Below are 12,556 nucleotides of genomic sequence, written 5' to 3'. Positions count from 1 at the left end.
TGAATTGATTGCCTCCACTCAGAGGCAAACAAAAACTAACCACAGTCTTGAGCATCCCTTTCTGTTTTCTTGATGCACCAGAATTTGAAAACAGTCTGTTAGAAAACCATGCATCTGAGAAGCAAACACTGCACCACAACAGGAGCTGTGAAGTCGCAGGCGTTTCGGCTCACAGTGTAGCAGCACATTACGGCAACCCACTCTAACCCTAGAGAACCGGGCACCAATCCATAAATTGCTTGGGATGGAAACTGAGACAGCCTCAAATTCCCTTTGCCTGTTCATTGCTCTGAACTTCCCACTTCTTAATAAAGCCATTTAAGGATGAGAAATAGGACTTCAATTGCAGCATACTTTAGATCGAGCCAGAAGGGTAAGAGCTCTTGACTAAAAGAACTTTCACAAAATTCAGAAGAATTTCACATCAGGCATGCACACAAACCTTTGTCTCCCTAGCATGTGCTTACATAACTACATCCTAATTGCCTCAAGGACACTGTTTATCAACTGAAGTAATATGTGGCCAGCCAGGTCTCTCCATTGGAACCAATTCAGCTACTGCAGACCACCTACTTAAGAAACCTACTAAGCTTAATTTTAACACCACAAAAACAATTAAGATCCTCTCCGAGTACATACTGCAATGAACAACAAAACTTACACAATAGGAACACTGGGTGGGACAAACTTTTCAGACTGTCACATTATCCTGATGTGGAGTGGTATATAACCTCTAAAACGTTATCTGAACCTACATCATGTACAGGCTCTTTTATGGAAAATTCTGAAAGAGCAGCTTACATTTCTGGCCAAGTATAACACTGTATTGGGAAACAAACACCTCTGTACGAACAAATTAGTGCTATTACCTCAGAACAAGCAGTTTGCTAGCACAGCAAAACCGTACCTAACTATGTTTGTGACTACAAGCTAGGGGGAAGATGGGGAAGAGGGGAAGATCCGTAATGCCTAAGAACAGCCTAACTAAAATCCATTTGACAGTTACCATCAAGCTTCAAATGCAAAGAAAAGTTCTCTGCCCTCTTTAAACAGCTTCAGCATGGTTAACCACACATGGAAGTGTGTTTTCAGCAAGTTCTGAAATTAAACATAACAACAACAACAAAAAAATCTAAAAAGGTAATGCTAGTCTATGCTAAATGCTTGTATATATTCTTTTCAAGTCAGTTAAATTATAATATATACGTTAAAATAATATACTTTATATCTGCAAAGTCTGCTACAAGTCTGCCCAAGAACAGCTTGTTTCCTCTAGAACAAGTATTACCAGTTTCTGGCTTTGCACTTTCTATCGACTCTATCCATTATCAAGAAAATTTGCAGCAACTAAAAAAGTCAAGGCAAAGTCTGAATCATTTACAACACTGACATTCTGAAACAGTTTGAATTAACCTGCAGGGAAGATATTCTCTTCTCTATCCTCCTTTTTAAACACCTTCCATCTTTCCAGGAGTCTTTTGCCTACCACTAGTCACTGTTAACAGAGAGCCTTCCATTCACTCACCTTTGTCCATCCCAACCTTTCATTCAATGGTTCACATTAAGGATGACCTTCATACTTACTAAAACACTATATGCTTATCTAATTAACTGCTTGGATACATGTCAATACTCAAAAAGAAGTAAAGCTGTTCAGTTAATATCTTAATAAGCCAGCTTCAAGCAAGGAAAAGTAGCATTTTCCCTGAAGAGATGCTGTGATGCAGCTAGTCAAGACTATTTCAAACCTAAAGTTAACTCTGACCTGTAATATCTATATCAAGTTACAACCTTGAGCCAGTTACCTCAAGATATTTCATAGTAATTTTTAAAATGTTACCGTACAGAACAGTTACATATCTTAGAGATGTGATACCTGTATGACTGTACTCTGAGTGAATGCACGCCTCGTGCATGATTGGATTATTCTGATCAGTGCATCCACCAGAATGTACTGGGACCTACTGGCCTATGCTTTCAAATCCCTCCCAATTTCCACAATTAAGTATAAAGATGGCTCTGAAATAGGAGAAAAAGGGGAGGGGGTAGCATATGAAAGCTGGGTACAGAACACCTGAGGGAGGTTAAGTTACTGTGAATAACCACTTCTTTGAATGATGATCCAGAGATCTCCCTCTGACTAGCAAGCTGCATTCCACATTCAGAGACAAGTTAAGAAGTCTTAAGGCTTGCATCAACCCTGGTCCATAGCTAGCAAACTGTAAAGTATGGCTAAATTTCTTCCCAAGTATCTCAATATAGGGGACACTATTCAAAAAAGCAGAGGAAGCTGGAGACAAGAGACTGAAATAGTGTATTCCAGGAACTTCTTCAGTAAACTGATAGCTGTGACAATTTGAGATCCATTTAGATAGTCTCAACTACTTATTTTATAAACCAGAAACTTAAAAAAAAAAAAAATCCACCAAATCCCAATACTGTGCAAAATGTGACCAAGAGTCATATCTATCAGAGCTTTGCGTGTTTTAAAAATAATCTGAATGGAATGTCTGAAAAGATAACAAAAAGACAGGTTTGTCTGGAAAGTCTGAAGCCATTGTAGATAGAACTTTGTATTGGACCAAATCCTTGTGAAAGAGTAAAAACACCTCAATTGCTTCTATTTCTTGAAACAGTATCATGTTAAAGACCATCTTCAACAAGTTTGATAGAGAACAAATAGTCAATAAAAGCAAAATGATTCAATATATTTCCCACTGTTGTGGGCAGAACATTACTATGTCTCATATTAAACAGATTAGTTTCTATTTAGATTTGCAGATCTGCCCTGAATAAGTAACCCAGTTGTTTAGAGGTGCTGAAGAACTGTTCTCTAACAGGCATCATCTTATGCACAGACTCCTGGTCCAAGTGGCCCAAGACAAGCAGTGGCCCAAGACAACTAGGTCAGGTAAAATTTTGTGGCTTCCAAACCAACAGTTTTACAAGGCGGGATATCAGTTTTCTGCTCCCATTTCTCATCTCTGACTCCACAACAACTTTAGATCTTGTGCTCCCCGGTTTTCAAAAAAGGAAGCATTTAAGAGCATCTCACTCATCCTCTCCCCTGGAAAGAGCTTCCCATCTGTCGCTGAAGTATGCTGCAAAAGGATTATTAGCCCAGATGGAAGATGAAATTTTCAAAGGCCACTTCCCAAGTTGGAACACCTGCCTAACTCACACTTATTTTAGTGTTTCAAAAATTCTAGACCTAATGCAGTACTAAGAAAACTGACAAAACCCTCAGGTATATTTGCTAGCATATCTGAGATATGGAAAGTTAGATGATACCCCACTGCAAGCCACTTCTGACTGCTAATAAGTTCTGAAAGAGGGTAGATATACCATGGTATTCTCTTCTGAACTCTGAACACATTAGTTTTTCTTCATATCTTGAAATGTTTTTAAACTAATTGGGGAAGATGCAGGAGGAGGGCTGATTACATCCTTAGAACAGCACAATAAAATAGATAGCATTGGATGAAAGGTCTTCATCATTCTGCATGCTCCTCTACTGGTGTTTCATATAAATGAGTAATGTCCAGAAAACATGGGAGACAGGATAGACAGCCATATAGAGAAGGGAACCATTTCAGGATGTCCTCAGGCCAAATTTAGAAACATCTTCCAGAGATTTCTTTTCGGATTTTTTTCTCTCCATATCTCACAAGAAACCGATTTTTTTTTTCCTGAAGCAACAGAGGAAAGGAATTCTCCCTGAACAGGAGTTACAAACATAGGATGTGTTTTGGCTAGTCAGAATGATGGTTGATATATAGTTCATCATGAGAAAATCATGTTCCTTTAAACATCTGTCTCAGCTTACTAAATTATGGAAATTCCCATCTAGTCCACTCAGCTGTGCTAACAGGTGCTGAGCACTCTGCAAAGAGCCTTTCATCAACAGTGCCAAATGAGCAGCCAGAGACACGCTGAGGTAAAAAGAAATTCACGTGGCATCGGACAACAAGCACCAGCATCAAGAACCAAGGAACAGATAAAGCCTCTGTGCGCCTCTTCTGTCTCTCTTGTCTGATGTTACATTAGTTATGACGCACACATGGATCTTCTGTTGATTCTTCCTAAAACACGTCGCTCAAGCTTGCAGAGTATTTACCCAGGAAGGAATCCATAGTGATAACCACTTTGACAGAAGCTTTTTTCCTCAGCACATACATGGCATTAAAGCGATAACAGCAGGAACACTGATCAAAGTAATTGCATTAACTCAAGTAGAGAAACAGCCTAATCCTTGTCTAGGTAGATGTGAAGGAAGCACTTTTAACTGCTTTTTATAAAGGATTTATCCTGAAGCAACATTTAAACAAGTGAAAGTAGCCTCAATCAAGCTAAGAGAGGGTGGGGGAAACAAAAAATCTCCTTTTCTATTCCAACCACCAGATCTGTTGAACACTAATTATCTCCCCCAATGCATCTTTATCATTTTGTCTCCCTGAGGATCAAAACTGCAGTCTGCATTCCAGCACTGACTAGATGAAGACTTAGATTATCTGCATTCAATTAAAACCTGAGATTGATTTATCACAGTACTGTTGTCATTATAGCCTAAATCATCCATTATACCCTTTGTGGCATGACAATACCAGAAGGGGTTTTAGCATGCCTGAAGAGACAGAAGATGCAAAGTCCTATCAGACAATCTGCTATTTTGGAATATGGATTCAATATGAATCAATTTTTCAATTGAGTTACTGCATGACTTATTTTAAAAGATTTTTTTCCCCCAAAAATTAAAAATGGAGAACATCAACACTGGATGACATCTGCATCAAAAATGCAACTAATGAGCCTTGTAAATTGCTATTTAGTACAGTCTGCCCTTACTGCAAGAAGAAAGCACTCCTCATAACATTAATCAACTGTAGCAGAGGATCTCTAATCACAGTTCAGGTGCTCCTCCCTTTCCCCAAATTCCTAAAGTCTCATGAAAAAAGTCAAGTTACAGCACCAATCTAATCTGCTGCTCTTTAATAATAACCTAAATAGGTGTTTTCAGTTAAAATCCAATTAAGTTTATGTTAGATGAAAAACTTGAATACTTGCTCTATATTCAACAAGGTGCCTGGCAAGAAACAATTATGCTGACAGATCTGCTGCACTCACACACACATAAATGAAGAAACCTTCAGCTTTTGTTATTGCCATAGAAGGGGTAGAATCATCAAAAGGTACTCTTAATGCTTTGAGCTCATTGTATACATTACTGCTGGCAGTGCTCTAACCTGTCTTTATGTTCTCCTATCATGTGTAATCTGAATAGATTTTAAATTAGTCTGAGACTCAGAACACAACTTCAAAAGTCTAACACTTGATCTGATCACAGCAGGCTTCAAAACAGCCCCCAAACATTTGAGAAAATATTGCTTACAGCTGCCTACACACTGCAAAGCATGCTGTCAGTATGATGCGTACAAAAGCTCAAAATATAAACAACTTCAATTCCACTTCACTTAATCCCTCCATCCAGGGATTCATGAATTACTGTACTGAGAATTAGATAACCCCACAAAAATACACAGAAGTTTCTGTAGAGTTACAGAACCCTTTTTCATCCAACTTCTACATCAGTTAGTAGCAGCAGTTATTGAATAGAAGGGCAAGTCTCCCCAAAACATTTATCACACATTCAGCAAATACTTCTGAAGATATCTATCACAGATTCTTCCTTCTACTGCTAAGAAGAAATTAAACATGGGGTCCCAGCTATTTGTTTGCATCATGTTTGAGTTGTAGGAATTGTCCTATGAAACTTAAGTTTTCTCAGCATACTATGATACGTGAATCAGCTGAATTTAAATTTTCTAGAAACTTCACAGAATTAATGGAAATAAACCTCAAAACTGACTTATTAGCCCTGTGGTGACAGAAACTGAGATTTAAAAGGCACGAGATTTAAAAGACACTTACTACCTCCTAATGCAACCACAATTCACTGAACTATTAGAAGGGCCCTTTCTTATTGAGAAACTAAAGCAACTAATGTTATCCCTTACAGTACACCACCTGAAATAAATGTGAAAGAGGCAAAAAATTTTCCATCCATTTGAAAAACAGACACCTAACCAAAAAAGCACATAGAAAAATGTAATTTGTATAGATGATGCACAGGAAAGAAGATGCACAGGAAAGAAGATAACGCAATAAGAATTTTGGTGACTACATCTAAACACCAAATTCCACAGACTGCTGAAGAAATCAGTGGTAAGCAAGCTGTGCATCAAGGAATTAGCAGTCCTAAAACATCACTGAAGTACTTGAAGATTATCATGTTAGTTAAGGAGCAAGCAATGTAAGAACAAACTACGAAGAAGTGGCTATTACTACAGCACTGATTGCAAACTTGCAGTTCAATCCCTAGGTATCAGTTCTTGCCTCCAACAGAGGTATTTAGGATGCATAAGACTTGCATATTGATTTTTAATTACAATTTTAGCATTTGTCTACAGACAGATCACAATTTTGATTAGTATAGCTACCTTTAAGCAGGTTAAATAATATGGGTTAACCACTTAAATACCTCATGGGAAGTCTAAACACACTGAGTTAACCAAATTTGTGTCTTGGTGAATTTTAATTAAGCCACATTAAGAATGTTCTAAGAACATTCTTTCAAAAATATCACTCTGTAAAAGTCATACCTAATTATTCAGATTTTCCTTAACTTTTTTATCTACAGTAGAAAATAAAGTGTAACAAGGAACTAGTTCACCTCTCCCCCCCCCTTCTTGTTTCTTGTAGCACTTCATGCTACAAATTTATACTTTATCACAAGGAATTAGGTTGATGGACACCAAATATTATTTGAAAACAACCAAATTTCTAGATGGAATTACAGCTGTGCTGTATACAGATTTTTTTTTTTTTTTAAGCACCAGTGTTAATCCTCGAACACTAGGTGGAAAATTGGTACTTTTAACATTCTATAACTCATTAAAGAAGAATCTAAACTTTAAAAAAATCAGATGCAGAGGGTCAATGCATTGTAATGCAAGAGACAATTTAATTCAGGTATGTTTCTTTTACAAGAGCTGAAGTTAGAAATGTTAGTGTCCTAAACTATTTTATCTTACTAGACACCAGCCTGTTCTAGTTTCCTATCTGGGAGCAACAAGGACAGCAGAGTATTTTCAGCTGAACCACTAACTTTCACAGCAATCTATCCATATCCAATTAAATGCAATAAACCTTAAAATAAATTTCCTAACAAATTAAAAAAAAAATTACTGGCAACAACCAATGATCACAATTTTTCACAAGCTATTTCCTTACCATTAGAGGAAGAGCCCCTATTTGCAAGTGATGAAGTCGAGGAGGTGCATGGTAATGGGCCAAGTGAGGGTGCAAGGGCCCTGGTGGATAAGTAGCTGCAGTCACACCAGCTTCAATTCCCAGTTCCCTGTCACATGAATGAAAGTGGCATTATAATAAAGGTACATCTTGCCTCCAAGATACAATTCCACTGCTTTGGGAAGTGTACAACACAGCACATCTATCAACACAAGTTTTTTATATAAGACTTTTTAAAACCTATTTAGACTTTGCAAAAAGCATCTTGGTCTTACCACAAACTAAACTTGTTTTTAAGGCAGCTGTGAAGACTTAATATGACAAATCTGTACAGATGCAACTCCACAGTTATTACGCTGAGTAATGCTACCAGTGTGGAGTCTTCTCTGTAGCTCATCATTAAGTGTGGGAACAGAAGTGTCACACATGCACCTCTTCCCTCGTGGTTCAAAACTAGTATCTTTCATCCAGATAATAAATACATTGCAGAACTTAAATCTAACCTTCATGCCCAATGCAATTTTAAATAAGCTTGTAACTCAGATCTGAACTTTTATGAAGAACATTAATGCGAGAATAATCTTCAGCAATATTCTGCTTGCGTATTTTAAAATCAATTCTTGAAATAACTAACTGCAGTGTCACTCAATTCCATTTTTAAAAGCAATGGACAAATAAAAATAGAAATATTATTTAAGATATTGAGCACTACAAGCAACATTTCAAAGCCATATCAACATCTATGCATTTTAAACTACAAGTACACACAGCACTTTTTAAAATCACAGCCAGCACTATCAACACATCTTAGGTCTTTTGTTCTGAGAACATGTCAGTAGAGTAACAAAACACCAAAATAGTATCTGATTACTGACCAGGCAGACCTCTCTGGAGCTTGTCGAGGATGGGAAGACATTGTCTGAGGCACATGAATATGATGCCCATGACCGTAATTGGGATGCATTCTGTGAGGATGTGGAGGAGGCCGTTCATGAGCACGTCTAGAGAATACAAAACAGCAGTTAACTTCACCTATTTGTTAGTATCGAGAAAGTAATGTTCATAATCAAACTGTTATAGTCTGAATTACTGGAAGCAAACTAAAATAATACACCCCCATACAGTATTTTAATTTCAACTTTAGAGATAAGTTAGAAACTAACTATAATACAGATTTAATATTCAAATATGAAATGGATCGTGTAGTTTCATATATGGTGATGCACTGAGATATGCTGCAAACAGCTTCAGCTACTGTGATCCGGCCTCACCTGCCAGACGTGAAGACAGAAGGGCTGACAGTGTTTAATCCTAATCTCAAACTGCAAGATGGAAAGCAGTCCAGGTCACGTGATGATCATGTCAAGATTCAGAGTGATTCACAGCTATGCTGCAGACCCCATCCTTAGTTTGTTTATAATAAAACTGCGCTAGAGAAAAGCTTAAGTAAAAATTAAACTAATTGGAGGACACTTTCCTTGAAACATGTTTGTGTCACAGCTCATGTAATACAAGCACACAGTTTTCACCATGCCAACTAGTATAAGCAACTACAGTTTTGGACAAAATCTTCTAAAAAAAACCTGCTGGCTGAATTTTGTTACTTTACTGCTTTCCACTTGCAGAAAAAAAAATTATTGGTATTCTTATTTCCCTTGCATTCAATGCGGAGAATAAGTTTTTATTCTAGGTCAAACAAGAACCTTGATTTTTCCAAAAGCAGCACACTGCCTGCAAATTAAGTGCCACCTTAAACTACTTGACAGGCTAGATTAGACATTTTGTAAATTTAGAGATGTCTAGAAATGTAATATTATTTTACTGCGCATTGTTCTAACCACTGTAAACAGACTTTTCTCCAAAGAAATCTGCCAAGCTTGTATAAGTTATGATAGCCGTATGACTTTTTTGCAATGGCAGAGACCAACACATGAATAGACTGGTCAGTAGAACTTATTTCTAGTCTCGCCTCCCTTCACCCCTCACCAGTTCCTTTCGTAAAAACTGAATGCCATGTAGGCCCACTTTTCTCATAATGAGGATACATATATAGCTGAATTTTAAATTAAAAGAAACTAATTTGAATTTGTTTCTGTGAACGTAAGACTCCTGGCTATCTAGCCCACAATCGTACCATAAAGCGGGTGATCAAATTTATACAAACAGAAAACCTATATGCTATGCAAATGCAGTGCACCCTCACACTGACTTCTGCACATTGTGTCTGAACCCAAGGTCCAAAGGAAGCTACAGCTGTTGTATCCACACTTGTGACACTACAGTGAGAAAATGACTCTAACCACTCTCTGCCTGCAATCCTGAGAAAGTCTTGTATTGCTAGACAGAAGGTATCCAAGACCATTAGTATCCCATGGTATTTCTAGAAATGCAGGATGAAAAAACATCCTAAGAACTCTTCGAGATGCTGGGACAAGGAATCTATGGAATTCTAAGCCTTCTGGCCACCTCCAGGATATTGCAAATAAAGTGATCTCAACCTGTGTATTATGTAACAGACTGAAAATACTCAAATTTCTGCTTATAAGAGTATGATACAGTTTATATTGGGTTGGGCCAAGACATTTGCAAAACTGGTTTTGCATGTAATTTGTATGAGTATTAGAGGGAAGAGAGAGAACAAGGGATGAACAAGTTCCAGAAGATTACAAAACAAACCCACAGAGGAAAAGCCTCACTGAGCAACAGAAAACTTACACTGCCTGAGACTGGTGACCTCAGAGAGAGTTTCAGGGAACAACTTATTAGCAACCTTTCGCTACAATTTCTATATGTACAAAGAAAAAATACTAGGCAAAGAAATGCCATATATCACAGCATTTCCACCCCTAATTAACAAAAGGCTTCCAGAACTGATGAGACAGCAATTACCACTGTTTTTCCTTAAAATTTCTTCCACTTTTAGAGGCCTGAATGTCCTAGCTTCCAAAGTTAATTTTGGAGTATGACCGTGTAATCACAGGCATACACAAAGGGTATGCCTGTGCGTTTAGGTTGAGTTTAGATTGGGTTTAGATTGGGGTGTTTAGCAGTTATGACATTTCCATAGCAAAGATGACAAAAAGAACAGATCCACATTCAAATAGACCTAAATTTTAATGACAGAGAGAGGATTCCATTTCTTTCCTAGAAAGAAAGAGCATGTCATCTGTAGTTATGCAATCAGACTCTCATAAAATTCAGTGTCTTCAAAAAGAAATAGAAGTATGCTCTGTAATCTCTTTTTGAGAGGGAAAAGAGTTACTGCCTATATACATTTTTTATTTATTTGGAAAAACTGTCTCAAAAGTTGTAGTTAAGGAAAGCTTTTGTTTAAGCATTAACCTTTAAATCCACTGTAAATTAGTTACCAGTAGAATTTGTATAACCAAGTTAAGAGCAACAACTGGAGAGCTCATTCTTGAAGTTCTTAGATATCTAAAAACATTGTCTCCAAAATTAAAATAATTTCAATTATTTTGTGGTTGAACTTCAACCCAGGACTAACCTGATCACTGTCGACACTAATGTCATGCGTCTAGTTTAACAACAACAGTAGTATCTCTTAAATAGTATCACCAAAGCTACATCTTAACATCGGTCACATTCTCAAACCGATTTTACTCACTCTCTTCCTGCTCCCCACTTCTAAAAACACAAAAGCACAGTAAAGCTACGTAAATATCTAAGGTTCAATCTTTTTAAGACCTGGTAAGCCATCTCTTCTGAGAAATTATTTTAAAACATTAGTTATGTGAAAAGGATCTTAACAGTATCAATAAGGCAAAATACACTTTCAAGGAACAAATTCAGGAGGAGTAAGTCAGCTTATGACTTACTTTCTAGGCTGTCTAGTTTGAAAAGTAATCCCTGCCTGTTCTCTGGAGGAAAACTAATGGGCAAGAGAAACATAAGCTTCATACCTCTCCCACAGCCCATTGTACCTCTTGCCTTACCTGAGGACACTGCTGAGAGAAGTAAAGGAACAGGTTCAGTCTTAGTGCACACTCAGCTGTGATGTTAAAGACAAGTCTTACCATGGTTTAATTCTAACAGTTCCCAACCATGCAATTACAATTTGAGATTCACATGCAACATTTTACAAACCTGAGTGAAATGAATTATATGTTTAGATATTGTTCTGAGTACATTTGTGACATACGTTGGGTGCTGCATCATTCTTCTTCTCTGGACCTCCATCCTCTGGATCACTTCATGAGGATGTAGCCTCTGTGCTGGAGGTGCTGTTGCAGGGATGTGATGGGATATAGGCTGGTGCGTAGCTGGAAGATGCTGTGGAATTGGAGCAGCTGCATTGGCTAAAGGATGAGTTGGTGGTGGAGGTGGAACAGGATGAGAAGATGCATGAGAGGAGATTGAAGGATGAAAGGGATGCACTGGATGAGGAATAACATAATCTACTTGAGGAGGTGGTTGTGGCTGTGGAGGAGGATTTCCATGAGAGTGGGGACATGCAGACGCTTGATGGTGAAGAGGTCTGGTCAAAGAAGCATCTGCAATGAAAACATCAGGTGCTTTTAATCTGGTCAGTAGCAGTTTTCTGGATTAAATATGTTTTAAAGGGAGAAGGGGGTTGGGGGAAGCATCTTCACACAGGTGCGTCAGTATTATTACACCAATGGAAACAGCAGCAACACAGGAATATTATAAGAATATTCAACTTCTTAACAGAGTGATTCCAGTGGTATACCCTAAAAGTAGTCCAAACTTCCAGTAGCCAAAAATACTCCACTTGCTAATACTGGTGAGAAGAAAAGAAGCAGCTGTGTGATGCAAACTGAAGGAGATATGTGGTGAGAAGTCCTGTTTCAAGTTTGTCTAGCGTGTAACATTGATTTCTGGTTTTCTTTGGCACTAAACCATAGGTCACAAAATTAATCTAAACACCTCCTATGAGGCACATATTTGTAGTTGTTCAATGCAAAAAAAGAAAAAACCCTTAAGAAAATTCAGAATCAAAGGAAGGGGGGAGGGGGAAGCCCACACCCTCCTGGCAGCTTCATCCAACTTCAGACTCCAAATACACTAAATAAAGGAATCTATAGCTCTTTGGGGCTAGGAGGGAGGTTTGTTAATATTACATTTTTTCCCCCCAAGTCTACTATTTAAGTTGAATTCTGTAGGAGACTATAAAATGCAGAAGTAAAATCAGAATCATATATTAAAACTAATTAGTTGATTCCTTGAGCCTGCTCAAGCAGAATTCAAAAAAAAAAAAAAAAAAAAAAAA

General features: G+C 37.7%; 1 protein-coding gene across 2 annotated transcripts in view; it reads right to left on the bottom strand.

Moving 5' to 3' along the window:
- RNF111 (ring finger protein 111) overlaps positions 1-12,556 on the bottom strand; it is a 54,408-nt gene that overhangs the window by 6,482 nt on the left and 35,370 nt on the right. For both annotated transcript variants that reach the window (XM_026084029.1, XM_026084030.1), the window contains exons 8-10: positions 11,468-11,819; positions 8,184-8,309; positions 7,291-7,417 (exon numbers count right to left, since the gene is read on the bottom strand). In XM_026084029.1, the coding sequence (XP_025939814.1) occupies positions 7,291-7,417; positions 8,184-8,309; positions 11,468-11,819 (605 nt within the window). The remainder of the gene's footprint in view (positions 1-7,290; positions 7,418-8,183; positions 8,310-11,467; positions 11,820-12,556) is intronic.

This window comes from Apteryx rowi, unplaced genomic scaffold, assembly GCF_003343035.1.
Source record: "Apteryx rowi isolate R43461 unplaced genomic scaffold, aptRow1 scaffold_624, whole genome shotgun sequence".
Taxonomy (NCBI): Eukaryota; Metazoa; Chordata; class Aves; order Apterygiformes; family Apterygidae; genus Apteryx; species Apteryx rowi.
Note: the sequence above shows the minus strand (reverse complement) of the source record. Positions and strands in the feature narration are given on the sequence as shown.